The sequence below is a fragment of the Schistocerca gregaria genome, chromosome 2, assembly GCF_023897955.1.
Source record: "Schistocerca gregaria isolate iqSchGreg1 chromosome 2, iqSchGreg1.2, whole genome shotgun sequence".
Lineage (NCBI taxonomy): Eukaryota > Metazoa > Arthropoda > Insecta > Orthoptera > Acrididae > Schistocerca > Schistocerca gregaria.
In genome coordinates, this window is record NC_064921.1 from 923176411 (window position 1) to 923193369 (window position 16959).

At 41.4% G+C, this 16959-nt stretch overlaps 1 protein-coding gene across 1 annotated transcript in view; it reads right to left on the minus strand.

The window, feature by feature from the left end:
* LOC126336053 (glutamate receptor ionotropic, kainate glr-3-like) overlaps nt 1-16267 on the minus strand; it is a 95595-nt gene extending 79328 nt beyond the window's left edge. Inside the window, exon 1 of the mRNA XM_049999533.1 lies at nt 16248-16267. Coding sequence (XP_049855490.1) covers nt 16248-16267 — 20 coding nt within the window. The remainder of the gene's footprint in view (nt 1-16247) is intronic.
* Nucleotides 16268-16959: the final 692 nt, after the last annotated feature.

A 16959-nucleotide genomic window follows, 5' to 3' on the forward strand; every position in this document is an offset into this window, starting at 1 on the left:
AGACACGCCATCCAATCAGTCCTTCCATACTGAGATCACCATCCGTCATGTCGAACAACTCAGAGAAATATAATACACATTAAAACGAACTAATATGTTATCGTTATTTGCACAGGCGCAAAGTGACATCGTCGTTAAGGACTTAGGAAGGTTAAAAAATAATATATACAATTTCTTTTATATTCGTATAAAGAAAGAAAGGTTATGCAAACATTTAAATGCATAATTATTATGAGGAAATTCGGATGTTATGGTAGGAGACGAAAACCAGTTTGTAAAACTTATCACTGTCTGTGGTTAGCATTTTCGGGTAGTAATAAAATCGTCATGAGTACCTAATTAGAACCCAGCCACTGTCTCAACGCTGAATAAAAATCATCAGCCAAAGATGTGTAGAGTTATCTCCGTCAGGCCAACGGCCTTTTCAAAGAGAGAAGAGGGACAAACATAGGTTGTGGCAACCTCTTTCCCTTGGTTTGGGAAAATGCTTCTAAAAGGCGGAAGAGTCACCAATGATCAGCGGCATAAGGATGCAGACGGCAGCGTAAACCACTCCATAGAAGTCACATAATTCGTATCCACAGGGAATGTGTCCTGTAATGGAAAAAGCTTCAGTGATTGTCTCTCCAGACTGGTCTCCCATTCTTGGTTCTGGAAAGGGAGAAGTGAGAAAGACAAAAAGATTGAATAAGTAACGAAATGGTAACACTCTGTGAGTAGTATCATGCAATGTAAGAAGTCTTCAAATCGTGGAGAAGCTAGAAGATCTGAAAACGAAAACTCAGAGATGCATTCTAGATGTAGATGGGGTCAGTGCAGCGGAATTAAAAGAAGATAAAGTCAGACAAGTATAGGAGCGTATTTATAAGAACAGAGAACATTGTTATGGGAGTAGGTAGAGCGTGAGTATCCGCCAACGGTCCAGTGGTAGCGTTTTCTCATCAGAGTCAACAGTAACCAACGTCAACAACAGTAGTTCATGTGCACTTGATGACGTCAGAAACAGAAGATGATGAGACAGAGAAAGTGTATGAAGACTTTGAAGGACAATGTGTAAAGCGCAATGAAATTATAGTACTCATGGCGACTGCAAGACTGTAGTATGGGGCAGAGTAGAAATTAAAGTGACTGGATAATTGGTATCGGTATAGGGATGAAAAAGGAGAAAGACTAATGCAGTTCTGCAATAAATTTTGGTTATCAAAGAAGGTTTGTGGAAGATTCCAACTGGATCACATCATCGGGAGACAGAGATTCTGAAATCAGATGGTTGATTGTAAGGCATATTTGGTAGCAAATACAGGCTCAGATCACAAATTAGTAATGGTGAAGAAGTGACTCACTTTTAACAGAATCTTAAGAATCACCGATGAAGGCAGCAGGTACTGAACAGCTGTGGAATGACGATGTACGTTTGAAGTTCTCTAAGGCTGTAGATACTGTAATAAAGAAAATTACAGTAGGCGGTTGGGTGGAAAAGGAGTGGAGCAGTCTAAAATGAACAATCAAGTAATTTGGACTGACAAATATAAATACTATGGAGATAACTGTGAATAAACCTTGGGTAAAAGAAGAAATCGGTTGAGTGTCGAAGGATGGAGGTACGAAAACACTCAGGAAAAGCAGTAATACAGAATAACAGGTCAATAGCAAGCATAGGAAAGCTAAGGCAAAATCTCTACAGCAAATATGCGATAAAATGTAAAAAAATAAATGTTCGGCGCAGTGACTTTCACAATACAGAGGATTGAAATCAGAAATTAGTGAAATTAAAGGAAAAGGCTTCAACATTAAGAGTAAAAAAGTAGTACCAGTGTTAAGTGTAGAGTAAAGAGCGCACAGGTGGAAAGGGTACATTGAATACCCCTACGAGAGAGAGAAAATATCTGATGACGAGTAGAGGAAGAAACGGACGTCATTACGAAAGATATACGGCCTCCGGCTATAACATACCTGGGCTGTTTAAATTCCTACGATTTCTTGTTCAACTCTATCCATGAATTTAACAGTTAACTGACTGTATGTGCTGATCATTTAGTGAAGCGAATGATGACTGAATCGATTGAGAAGAATGATTGTTATGAGATCAAGAACCGTATGTTTTATTACGAATACTCAAGAATTATGAACTCTCGTAACTGCACACAACTAAGCTACATTCTACATGCCATCACATGTTACCGATCGCTTTCGCGGTGAAACTTACACGGTAACATACTACTGCGCGAATATCCCTTTTGCGCACTGATTAGCCAAACAGCCTGCGAACTGGCATCCCAAAGTTAATCGGGCTCACATTTGGTTCCTCTTCGTCGAAATGTCTTGGCTCAAACTCGTCTAGGAGTTGAACCGCACGTGTCGTATTACACGTCCTAAATTACACACTTCTAACCCTTTGGTTTAACTGTCTGACTGATGGCAAGTTAGCGAAATGCAAAGTTAACAAAATATATAATAACAGCAGTAATAATATCGGGAACTAAATTAACGATCCATAAATGATGTAGGCCACACAGCTGCAATTTGTTTAGAATAATTTTTATTCAGAAAGCAAACTAATATCGATTAGTGGTCGTATTTAGAGTTACGGTTACACTCGACCGCATATCCATTTGACACATTTCGATCATTCAAAATCGCATCCCGAAACACAAATCCGATACTCCACACGAAAAGTCCCGCTATTCCACACAACGCAAGACTTTCTAAGTTGTCTCACTTCCTAGCTGGCTAAAGACTGACTGCCCGCTTTCGCGTCTCAATCCGAGCTGTACCCTTTGGTGTCTCCAGCCGAACTGTCCGCTTTCGCGCCTGCATCCGCACTGTATCTGCCCTTCCCCGGTCGCGTTTCCTGCTCGTCGAACATCGTCACTCAACTGTGTAGGGCAGTTACCTTTCCTGAAGCCGTCCACCTGATTGGCTACAGCGTATTCTACATTTTTTTACATTTCAACATATTTAAACAATCAAAGCTTGAGCACTTTCACTTTCTAAATAAAGCAACAGTAATGTTGTTTGTTGTTGTGGTCTTCAGTCCTGAGACTGGTTTGATGCAGCTCTCCATGCTACCCTATCCTGTGCAAGCTGCTTCATCTCCCAGTACCTACTGCAACCTACATCCTTCTGAATCTGCTTAGTGTATTCATCTCTTGGTCTCCCTCTACGATTTTTACCCTCCACACTGCCCTCCAATACTAAATTGGTGATCCCTTGATGCCTCAGAACATGTCCTACCAACCGATCCCTTCTTCTGGTCAAGTTGTGCCACAAACTTCTCTTCTCCCCAATCCTATTCAATATTTCCCCATTAGTTATGTGATCTACCCATCTAATCTTCAGCATTCTTCTGTAGCACCACATTTCGAAAGCTTCTATTCTCTTCTCGTCCAAACTATTTATCGTCCATGTTTCACTTCCATACATGGCTACACTCCATACAAATACTTTCAGAAATGACTTCCTGACACTTAAATCTATACTCGATGTTAACAAATTTCTCTTCTTCAGAAACGCTTTCCTTCCCATTGCCAGTCTACATTTTATATCCTCTCTACTTCGACCATCATCATTTATTTTGCTCCCCAAATAGCAAAACTCCTTTACTGCTTTAAGTGTCTCATTTCCTAATCTAATTCCCTCAGCAGCACCCGACTTAATTCGACTACATTCCATTATCCTCGTTTTGCTTTTGTTGATGTTCATCTTATATCCTTCTTTCAAGACACTATCCATTCCATTCAACTGCTCTTCCAAGTCCTTTGCTGTCTCTGACAGAATTACGATGTCATCGGCGAACCTCAAAGTTTTTATTTCTTCTCCATGGATTTTAATACCTACCCCGAATTTTTCTTTTGTTTCTTTTACTGCTTGCTCAATATACAGATTGAATAACATCGGGGAGAGGCTACAACCCTGTCTTACTCCCTTCCCAACAACTGCTTCCCTTTCATGTCCCTCGACTCTTATAACTGCCATCTGGTTTCTGTACAAATTGTAAATATCCTTTCGCTCCCTGTATTTTACCCCTGCCACTTTTAGAATTTGAAAGAGAGTATTCCAGTCAACATTGTCAAAAGCTTTCTCTAAGTCTACGAATGCTAGAAACGTAGGTTTGCCTTTCCTGAATCTTTCTTCTAAGATAAGTCGTAAGGTCAGTATTGCCTCACGTGTTCCAATGTTTATACGGAATCCAAACGGATCTTCCCCGAGATCGGCTTCTACTAGTTTTTCCATTCGTCTTTAAAGAATTCGTGTTAGTATTTTGCAGCTGTGGCTTATTAAACTGATTGTTCGGTAATTTTCACGTCTGTCAACACCTGCTTTCTTTGGGATTGGAATTATTATATTCTTCTTGAAGTCTGCGGGTATTTCGCCTGTTTCATACATCTTGTTCACCAGATGGTAGAGTTTTGTCAGGACTGGCTCTCCTAAGGCCGTCAGTAGTTCCAATGGAGTGTTGTCTACTCCGGGGGCCTTGTTTCGACTCAGTAATATCCATTACATAATAGACGTTAAATTCATTTGCACAAAAGCAATACAATTTTCTTCTTAACTTTGAATGTCACGGCCGGTAGCTTTGCACCAATGTGCTTTCTGATAAATAATTAAAGAAGAAAGTAAGTATTATGCACTAAACTTTACATCAGATATTGTATTACCTAATGGCTCAATAAGGTGTCATGCTGTCATCGTTCATTGAGTTTTGTGTGGAGGAAATGGCGATCTGATGCTTAACTGAAAATACTGATGATTTAAATTTACTATATCTTTTAAACAAAAAAGTTACAGGGTTGATATTTACAGCATTTGTAACGTAATGAGGCGCTTCTGTATCAAATGTCGATCGTTAAGATCGACCAGTGACTCCAGATTTTAGCATTAATGTCTTTGTTACAAAACTTGTTAATTTTACTTTAACAGAAAATCCTAAACTATTATAGATATGATCAATATTCAAGCTTTTTTGGGATCACCAGGAAAGTTGTGGAGTATGGCTGATTAAAATTACTGTGGCTTGCTTCCATGCATTATTACAGAATTTAATAGTTTTCATAAATGTTTCCCTTTATGGCCGATCTTAGGTCCGCCATATTTAACAGTGCCGCGTCTCCTTGGCCACAAACTCCTTCTACAGGGTTTCCCTGTGACATAGGTTCTCGTCTGTCTCACTCGCACACTATAGCGCTTAGACCTCAATAGACAATAGACGCCGGTGGGTTTCCCCATCTCGTGGTGAATCTGCACCGTTTGTGGCATCCGGTCCTGTACAACAGGGTTATCGTCACAGTTCCTGAAGGCTGACTCTTTCGGCCATATACTTAAATGAGAGCGAAATGGTCGTTACCTCACAAGCCTAACAAGTCGGTTAGTGCACTGCTACGACTCAGCTCCCAGACTGCTCCGCTGAAATTGCTACACTCGCGCTCGTGTCGAGCGACAACAGTTACCATTCCCTGAAATGCATCGCCTGCAATCACAGATTATTTCGTACCTCCGATCTCGGCTAATCCAGTATATCTATGATACATATTATATGGAATGGCGGATCGACAATTATGGCATTTAAATTAACTATTTGGAAATATCTCCTGGTGTGATGGTACAATATCGTACAGTGCTTCAGTTAGGGTTTCAGACAACTTTGAAGGACTTAAGTTCCAATAAGGCGGAAGGGATAGATAACGTTGCTTCGGAACTTCTAAAATCACTGAGGTAAATGACAATCAAAGCACTATTGATCTTGGAGTGTAGAGTCTGTGGGATCGGAGGGCTATCATCAGGCTTTCGGTAAAATATCATCCACACAACCTCGGCAGCAGAAGACTGGAAAGCAAGAGTGTGGATCGGATACATGACGATCAGTTTTTGTATCTGCATCTACATATGTACATACTCCGCGTCGCGGAATGTGCACTGCATCATTAGTAGACATTTCTTTTCTCCTCCGCTCGTAAACTGAGCGAATGGAAAACGACTGCCTCTATGCTTCCGCACAAGCCCTAACCTCCATAATCTTATCTTCAAAGTCCTTACACGAAATGTACGTTGGCGGCAGTAAAATCGCTCTGCAGTCAGATTCAAACGCCGGTTGTCTAACTTTTTCCTCCAATCCCAAGGATAAGACGTTGTCAACATAAACGCCTTACGAAAGATCATAAACAGTTGGATCTCATTCGCCACTTTCAAATGGTGATGCTCATCGTTTTCTGGCAACCTCACTAATTGTATCTGGATTTTTTCACACTCAGAGTGCAGAAATGTTGAGGATGTGGACACCACTAAACGACAACATGGTCTAGGATATGTGCATTTGACCAGTAATCAAAACGTCATTGGTTCCTGTATTCGAAGCTATACACTGCAAACATTTTGAATAAAATTCATCGTAAACGGCGGCCGTAGGCTTCTGGCATAAGAAGTCACCCTCTTTCTTCCACCAACCTTGTGAAAGACGGTCGAGGAGTTGACAGAGGTTCAGGGCACTCGCTTGATCTTGGGGTGGGAAATTGCCCCTAAAATACGGAACAATTAACTGTGATAAACTGCGTGAGGATGCACAGGACAATGGAAACTACTTCTTGAAAGACACAAAATATGTATCTACAGGGCTCGTGGCATGGAATTAGAAGAGAGTCATCACGATCTCGCCATTGGCCAGAGATTCCGAATTAGACAATTCGGATCTCTGGGAGGCGACTGCCACGAGTGGGAGTGAGTAAATTGATGTGAAAGTAAACAAAAATTTCTGGTCCGACGAATGCAGGTTAGTATCACGAGCAACAGAAAATGGTGTAACGGCAGTAGGATTTATTATGATTGACAAGGTAGGAGAGAGTGTGAACAGTTCAGTGATACCGTTGTTCTCATCGGGATCGACATCAAAGAAACGCCGCCTACAGTAGTTCAAGTACATTTGCCAATGTCGCAGGCAAAAGATGAAGAGACGGAGAAAGTATATGAGAACACTGATCGTGTGATTCAGTATGTAAAGGAAATTGAAAATAAAGTAATCATGGGGGACCGGAATGTGACAGTGTGGTGTTTGAGAAAAAAGTATACGAAAGAATATGGAGTGGACAGCAGGAATGAAAGAGAAGAAAGATTATTGGAGTTGTGTAATAAATGTGAGCTAGTATACGTGAAAATGGCGCTGGGATATGGAAATATTTCAGCTGGATTGCGATATTGTCAGACAGAGATACCACAATCAGATACGGATTGTAAGCAGATACAGAATCGGATAATAGTTTAGTAATGACGAAGGGAAGACTGAAGCGTATCGTCTAGAAGGAAGTGAAATAATGAAGTACGGCGAAATGATGAGATAATTTTCAGTGTCGCTGAAGATGTGAATATTGAGATAAGGAGTAACACAACATGTAGCTCAGTTGAATAGTATTGGACATCTCTAAAAACAGCAGTCATAGACGTTGGATAGCCAGATATATTCTGAAGATGACACTCTGGTTAACGGGAGAAACACTACAACTGATTCACAAAAAAAAAGTGTACTACAATACTCTGGGAAAGACATGATACCGAAATGTAGATTACTTAGGAATGCAATAAATAGGGAAGCCTTGGTGAAATAGTTGCAGAAAAAATGTGAAGAAGGGTGTAAAGCAAAGGCATAGTCTTTCGTCCCTACTGTTCAGTCTACAGATCGAAAAAGCAATGACGGAAATACAAGACAGGAACAAAGAGTGAGTTTAAAATTTAGGATGAAAGGATGTCAATAATAACGTTCGGTTATGACATTGCTATTTTCAGTGAAAGTAGCCAAGAGTTACAAGAGATGTTGAAGGGGTGTTGAAGTCCGCAGCTCGTGGTCTTGCGGTAGCGTTCTTGCTTCCCGCGCAAGGGGTCCCGGGTTCGATTCTCGGCGGGGTCAGGGATCTTCTCTGCCTCGTGACTGGGTGCTGTTTGTTCTTCGTCATAATTTCATCATCATTTACGCGCAAAGTCGCCGAAGTGGAGTCAACTAAAAAGAACTTGCAATACGTCGGCCGAACTTCCCCGCATTGGGGCCTCCCGGCCAACAATGCCACAACGATTATTATTACTGTAATGAAGATTGAATGTGTGCAGAAGATCGACTGAGATTAAACGGAAGAAAGAGAAAAGTAATGAAAACTAGCCGAAGTGAGGTTATTGACAAACATAAACTAATCACCACGAAGCTTACGAAGTTAAGGATTTCCGTTGCTTTGGAAGCACAATAAGACATCGCGGATTTAACAAGGACAACATAAGAAGCGAACGAGCGTCGGCAAAGATGGAGTTCCTGACAAAGGAAAGCCTGCCGGTATCAAACACTGTCCTTTAATCTGAGGAAGAAGTTTCTAAGAAAGTACGTTGTGAGTACAGTATTGTATGGTTATAAAACATGTACTGTGGGAGCAGAAGTGAATAGAAACGTTTGAGATGTGATGCTATAGAAGTATGATGAAAAGTTGGTCATCTGATAAGGTAAGGAATGATGAGATTCTCCGGAGAATCTCCGTATAATGGAACATATGGGTAACATTGACAAGACAAAGGGTAGGATGGTAAGACATATGTTAAGACAAAACTCCCATGGTGTTATAAGGAGCTGTAGAGGGTGAAAACTATAGAGGAAGACAGTTTGTAATACACACAGAGGGAGGGTGGGAGGAGGGAAGGTAGCGTTCGCGTGACGTTAGCGGACACCACTGTACACTTTCCCAGGGAAGGAGAGTTCAACAAATGATGTCACTGCCCTCTGTAATGGTGCTGCAGGGGAGAGGAGTGAGGGATGCAACAGTTTAGGAAAGTCAGGAAACAAATCAGGGGTTAACAGACGTCTTGGCCACCGTAACTGGAATGCTGTTTCAGTTATATAATGGTCGCAGATTATAAAAGAATGCATTTCGGGTTATACTATGAAAAATTATATCAACAGTCTAGCTTAAAGTAAAAAGGAGTCATGTTTATAAGTTAAATAGAACAGAACATAATACCATTTTCACTACAATTTGGAAGCGAGCTGTACATAACTATTTTGTGAACATTATCCGAAATTTTCTGTTTCGTTTTTGTTTAACTAATTTTTCTATGTAAGGCCGTAATGTCTGAAATATCTGCAGTCGAAGGCTGCATGTTAGGCTGTGAACTAACAGCATGGTTCCAAATTTGAACTCTGCTAATTTCAAAATAGAAAAGAACTGTTCGCACACATGAGTAGAAACGAACATACATAATATATATGCAACAAGTTCTTATAATTTCGGAATTCTGATTTGACGAACATGCTTGTAGCAACTAGCCAGATTTTTCTTCTGATGATGTTTATTCTTCTAGAAATATTCAAATTATCGATTAAAAATTTAGATTTGGTACCTGGTAGGGGCACTGTTAATAGACATTGCATACGAGATTGCAAACAGGTGAAACGTAGTGGACAATGTTTCTGCACCTTGAAACCTGGACACCGCCTAGTTACGAAGATTTCATATGAGTTGCGCATATTCTTCAGAGAGAGTAATATCTGCGCGGCAACTGAGAAAAATGGGCAATGCTTACAAAAAATGTTTCGTCCACAGATGCAACGCCAATTTGAAATTTTTCATTCGAAAGCACATATCTTTTGAGATGAAGGCCTTGTCTTGGAGTGAGGTATTTAAGTCGTTCAAGTAACATATTAAACCAGAAATTGGCAAATTGATAAATCATTAATAATGGTCTTTCGTCTCCTAACTCGAAGAATCGAACAAACACCCTACCCACAATTATCCAGCGCACACTGCAGTCGTAATTTGATATCTGAGTTCACTATATTGACCCACATTCTTCAAGAAAAGTTTTAAACTATTTCTGAGGCCCCTTGGCTAAATATAATCTATAACTTGCACCACGGTATCCATAACATTTTCCTCTTTAATGAACTTGGCGCTAAGATTCTGTTAATGAAGAATGCAGTGGATCGCAATGAAATCCTGTATTGGAGCAGGAGCACGGTTTGTAAGTTATTTCATTCGTGTTATTAATCTAGTATGGACTCCTACCATCCAGGGAGCCGCATCTGTTCCGACAGGAAAACACTTCTTCCAGGCCAATCCAGAGTTTTCAACAGCTCTTTCATCTTTTGAAAATGTCCAACTCTGTGGAGGTGCCCTGAAGGGAACTAAATTCAGTTATTGCTCCATGATGTTCAACTTGTCATTGACGACCCTAATGAAAGTAGCTGAATGCGCAGTACTTGATATGTCACCGTTCTTATCGATAGCTAATGAATAATGTACAAACTCAGGTTTCATATCAAGAAATTTCTCTTGGATATATACACGCATTTCCCAACTACTTCACACAATAGTCTCAGGAGACCAAAGTTATTTCTTCAGAGACCATCAGAATAACTTCTTTTGCAAAGTTTCCTTCAGTAAACGGGCTGTCTTTCTTGGCCATACGAATATCTATTCCTTAGGTATGATGAAAAGACGCTTAGCTGCTTTTGATAGTCCTGAACATTAGCATGTTCTTTAAATTTCGATATTACGTTGCAACGTTCTTCTCCTTGGTATTTCTCGTATTCATTGGCATGGAACACATTATAATATTTCTTATTACTCGGTAGTTCTTTGTTACGTACGAAACACTTTGCAACTTTATCACATTGCACGAACGGATAAACATTTTCTCATACAGACAGAAAAATTGGCTGCTCTGTTTTACTTGTGCTCGCCCTGTTATTATCATCGAGAGCGCTACAGCTGACTGAACCCTCCAGTCCTGTTCTTGCAGACCCGCCTCTCTAGCTGACATTCATCTACATCTACATTTAGATGAATGTCGGCTAGAGAGGTACACAGCTCTCGACTGACGTCAAACGAACTGACGGTGAGCCGTGTGACGGCTCTCAACATATATCGCGCTGTTAAGATTGTCCTGAGTCCTTCCATTCCATCGTTAATTGATTCTTTATAGTTATTCTGCGTACGATTCTGTTGAGATTCCCTTCTGGCGGCGTGTCTGGTCTTATCGATCTTCGAGTCATTGCTTCCTGTTGTGTAAGGGAATAAGATATTTGGAGGGATGGTCGGTTGGTTGCCTAGCGGTGACGAGTCGGTCGGTCGTTTTTTTTTTTTTTTTAAATCGGGAAGTAGAGAATGTCGTGCGAGGAGGCCGCGGCGTGGCGTGACGGTGGAGAGTTGGCTGTTGTTCCGAGAAACCGCGTGGTCTATCTTGGCGGTGCGAGACGTGTGGGACAAGTTGACGGGACATGGCTGTAAGCTCTTGCTGTGAACACCCGGGGTCACGGCTGTGGTTCCGAGTCACTACTTGGTGGGAGCGGCTACGGACGTCTTTAAATTTTCCGTCTGGAGGCGGGAATGATGGACTAGTAACTCGCCTAGCCTGAGGTGTGGTATTTTGCCGCCGTGCGGGCAGAGAAGACGAGGGCTTCGGTGACAGAGCACGTGGCTGCGTGACTGTGTTCTGTTGGGTACGCTGGCGACGTGGACATGGTCGGGTGTGAGGAACCTTTGCATCGGAGTTCACATGCTATTTCTCTGATAAACTGCAAGTTAAGTTGGTTAAAACTTTAGATGTTAATTAAATAAGTTTGGTTTGTGCAACCAGTGTCTTTTCTGCCTCGTGGCTTCCTGCGTTCGGGTTTCCTACCCCTGTCGCCGGTGTATTCATAGACAGTGATTTTTTCCGTTTCTTATTAGTAGTGCCCGGTAGGAAGTGTATTTTTGGGCAGGGATTATTGTTTTAGATTACATTTCTTCTGTCATGTGGCCTCCTGCGTTCGGATTTCCTGTCGCTATCGCCGGTGTCATCATAGACACTAATCTTTTGACTTCTTATTAGTACTGCCTGGGAGGAAGTGTATTTTTGGGTGGGGATTATGGTTCCTGATTTGAATCCTCCTCCTCCTCCCCTGGCCTCGTGTGATGTCGGTGTGATTGATGAGTGTGAGGCGTTGTGGGTCTGTTAGTCCGCTTCTAGCCTGAGCATCCTTCGGGAGACAATTGTGGCCGCCCTTAAACCCGGTCGGTTAATTATTTCTATCCCAGGACATTTTGGTGGCAGGACATGGTATTAAAGTTGTTAGTTATTGTGAAATGTTAAAGTGGTTGTATTTTACTCTGATTGTTTTTGGCCACTGTTTAAAAAGTTTAAGTTTGCCTTTCATTGGAGGGTTTTTTAAAATTACGTGGCCTTAAGATTGTTAGCTATTGTAAAAGGTGAATGACTGTATCTTTACTTTGATTGTTTTAATCTACTTGGCATCCTTTGAAAATGCTAGTTCTGCCTACCTGTTAGCGAGCCCTTGTAATTTAATATCTTGTTATAGCAAAATTTGAAAGAAGTAGCTCCTTACATATTCGGTAGCGAAATTGTATGCAAATTGGTATTTTTGTTTCGTTACTTGGAAAGTTTTAATTTTGTTATTAAATACTTTATCGAAGTCTGTTTTAAGTAAAATGGCTTGGCTATTAACGGTAAAGCTTTTTAATTTCATTACTTGGAAAATTTTGATTTGTTATCAAATGTTTTAACAAAGTTGGTTTTAAGTAATATGGCTTGGCCGTTTACTGTAAAGTAAATTGTTTTGAAAAGGCACTCATGCCTGCTAGCTTAATGGATCTGTTCCCGGTCAAGTGGTAAAGAAATGACTTTTAATGGTTGAAGTAATCAATAAAGAAATTGTAAATTGCAACTCGACAGTAACCAACTAATTCTGGCCCCGTTTCCCAACAAGGGAGTTTTCCTTGATTAATCGTAACACACGTCTCAGACGGTTTTGTTATTCATTCCGACACGTCACACGGCATCAAGCTGTCCTCGTCTAGAAGACAAACAACACATTATACAGGACGTAGTCCTCAAGTGCTACTCTGGGATGAAGAGGTTGGCATAGGAAAGGAATTCGTTTTTGGCCCCGTCAAACCAGACGGACGAATGAATTGAAGAAAGAAAAAAGGAGGATCTCAGGATGGTGTTTCAGGAAGATTTACTGCATAATACCGGCTTCTCGGCACTCGTGGAATCAGAATGTGTTAGTGGATAATAACATTATATACAATGAACACACACAGTCGTGACCGCGAAAAACCTTTATTTTGTGGTAACTGGTTTCGGTCATGGTGTTACCAATACATCAAGGATTCTCGCGATCTAGACTGTTTGTGCTCAATTTAAAGTACTGTTCGCCAGACCGCTGTTTTCCACGAGAAATGTACTCAGATATTAATAACGTTATTTGACTAATAAGGTGCTCGTACTGACGATGATGGGGGCGAAATGATGGCATGTGTAGGTGTCCAGGCAGCAGCTGCTACCTCATCAAAGCACAGGTTCGTCTGCCTGGTCCTCGGCAGAGGAGACTGCCTCGGCAAAGTGGCAGTGGGGTTATGACCTTGCGTATAACGCCATTGCAATAACGATTTTTTTCTGATAATCGCACTGAACGACGGCGAACTATCGATTGAAAATTAGCAGTATTGTAACTGTTAGCTGAATGGCCCTCAAATGTATTGGAGTGCGTATCTTTAAATTTTATTTTCGTACGCTGGCACACAATAATCTACCAGTCACACAAAGTCTCACGATTTCTTTACACTTCACAACTAATATTATCGTCCATGTTCATGAGGGATCTCGATATAAGTTATACATTGAAGAGCCAAAGAACCTAATGCCAAGCAGGGCCCCTGCGAGCACGCAGAAGTGCAGCAACACGAGCCGGCATGGACTCGACTAATGTCTGAAGTAGCGCTGGTGGTAGCTGACACCATAAATCCTGCAGGGCTGCCCATAAATACGTAAGAGTACAAGCAGGTGGAGATCTCTTCTGAACAGCACGTTGCAAGGCATCCAGGTTATTCTCAACTCTGTTGATGTCTGGGGAATTTTTCGGGCAGCGGAAGTGTTTAAATTCAGAAGGGTGTTCCTGGAGCCACACTGTAGCAATTATGGAGGTGTAGAGTGTGACACCGTCCTGCTGTCATTGTCCAAGACCTTCGGAATGTACTCTGAATGGATGCAGGTGATTAGGCAGGATGCTTGCGCACGTGTCATCTGTCGAGTCATATCTAAATGTATCAGGTGTCCCATACCACTCCAGCAGTACTCGCCCCACATCATAACAGAGCCTCCACAAGCTTGAAGAGACCGCTGCTAACATGCAGGGACCATGGATTCATGTGTTTGCCTCTAACCCGTTCGATACAATTTAAAACGAGACTCTTCCGACCAGGCAGCTTGTTTCGAGTCATCAACAGATTAATGTCGGTGTTGACTGGCCAAAGCGAAACGCAAAGCTTTGTGTCGTGTAGTCATCCAGGAAAACCGAGTGGGCCCTCGCCTCCGAAAGCTCATTTCGATGGTGGTTCGTTGAACGGTTCGCAAGCTGACGCTTGTTGATGGTCCAACATCCAAATCTACAGAAATTTTCGGAAGGGTTAAGCTTATGTCACGTTGAACGATTCTCTTCAGCCATCGTTGTTCCGTTCTTGCAGGATGTTTTCCTGGCCGCAGCGATATCGGAGATTTTATGTTTTAACGTGTTCCTGGTATTCACATTACACTCGTGTAATGATCGTACCGGAAAAACCCATTTCTATCGCTACTTCGGATTGCTGTGTCGCATCAGTCGTTTGCGGACTGCAATACCATGTTCAAACGCAATTAAGTCTTGATAACCTGCCATTGGAGCAGCAGGAACCGATCTAAGAACTGCGCCAGACACTAATTGTCTTATAGAGGCGTTGTCGACCGAAGCGCCATATTCTTTTTTTTTAATTTTTGGTCATCAGTCTACTGACTGGTTGGATGCGGCCCGCCACGAATTCCGTTCCTGTGCTAACCTCTTCATCTCAGAGTAGCACTTGCCACATACGTCCTCAATTATTTGCTTGACGTATTCCAATCTCTGTCTTCCTCTACAGTTTTTGCCCTCTACAGCTCCCTCTAGTACCATGGAAGTCATTCCCTCATGTCTTAGCAGATGTCCTATCATCCTGTCCCTTCTCCTTATCAGTGTTTTCCCCATATTCCTTTCCTCTCCGATTCTGCGTAGAACCTCCTCATTCCTTACCTTATCAGTCCACCTAATTCTCAACATTCGTCTATAGCACCACATCTCAAATGCTTCGATTCTCTTCTGTTCCGGTATCCCACAGTCCATGTTTCACTACCATACAATGCTGTACTCCAGAGGTACATCCTCAGAAATTTCTTCCTCAAATTCTACCTGTTTACAAATCTCTGTATTTGAATACGCATGCCTACATCGGTTTCTCTGGCGCTTCAGTGTATTTGTTTAGGCTCCCATAGTGAGTGTAAATTTCATTAAAACATTTTGTGTCTTAAACAGCGTCATTGCAAAGAACTGCAACTAAGCCAAAAATGTTTCTACCGCCGTTGTAGCTGTCCTTTGAAACTATTTTGAAGGGATCGTTGCAAAGACAGTAGAAACGTTGACTGTATAATTGTTTACTGTTTTATTATCACGCGGAATAATCTAATTTTATTTTATCAAAACTGTGTAAGTCCGTTTTCAATAGTTCTTTTTGAGGCGCATATAATATCCGTAGTTGTAGTCACTGACTTAATATCAGTCTTAATTGTATCACTGGTGTTATGAAGAACGTAAATAAAGTCCTAGCTTATTCTTTTCGCCATCCACACCGGGTAATATAATTTTAGGATCACAGTGTTACCTTCCTAGGAACATACAAACGACATATTTGTACTTCAGAGTTAATATATTTGTAGAGCACATACAGTAATTTCGTTCACCGTGTTTCATTTCAGATAAAGTTACACATGTATCTTCAAGCATAGAGCCTCTAAGCACACGTCTCGAAAATTGCTCTTCAATTTCAAAGGGAAATTAAAACAGACAGATCGGATGAGATGTCTAGATATAACTCCAAATTTATGCCACTGTTTTGTAAGTTAACAAAGTTTTGTAAGTTAACAAAGTAATCATAAAAGGATCTTCTTGGGGCTGAGCCGTGTAGTATAATGTAGTTGTGGAAATTCCGTGGAACCACAACCTGAGAAGAAATTTGGTTTAAATAGCAAATAAAGCTTTGCTTCATGCTAGATGAATGAGAAAGGCAAAACTGAATCACGTGCAGTGGAGAACAGAATCACTTTAAATAAAAATAAATAAATAAATTATTGACCACGAACAGAAATCGCTTGTACAAAATAAGAAATCTCTAGATAATCTAACACCAACTAGACTACAGTGAAAGAAATCCATGTCTTACCTTTCATCATTATCCGCCATTCTAGCCACTAGAATGCCGGGTATGTGGTTGATGTTGCGGAGAGCGAATACAGCAGATACGTTAATGTGTGGAAACTTAGCTACCGGCAGTACCAGTAAACGACGGTTTACTCGGGTGACGGCCAGCTTGATTGCCTTGAGGAATCGGTCGACACCAGCGGTGGCGTCGTTACATCGAACCACCAACCCTCGGCAGTCAGCGTCCAGAGCGGACACCAGGAGGCGCTGTACAGCAACGTCTCCACTGACCAGCGATACTCGTACTATTGTGGGAGACCACGGATTTAAGAACGATAAACCCTCTGGAACATTCGACAATGCAACTATACACTTGTAATTGCCAAATTCCTTCGAGAGAATTGTGGACCCCATTTCACGTACTGAACTATCAAAAGAGCTGGGGTCCTCGTTCTGTAGTACTAGACGTCCATTGCACAGCGAAATTCCTAATGTTGCCAGCATTAGTATAGAATGCATTGCCTGTAGAGTATGGGAAAATTTATCCTTGTAGTAAGGACTGTGAGTAAACTAATACTCTTTTTCGTTGAGGGTTCACCCGGTTACCGATAAAATAATTTGATTTAGATTAATTCAATATCTAATTTTATTCTGTGTCTCGGCTTTACGGTTCGCTTGACGCTCTCCAAATGCGTGGTCCTTGGAGCAGCTTCGGCCTATATTGACGGACGTGA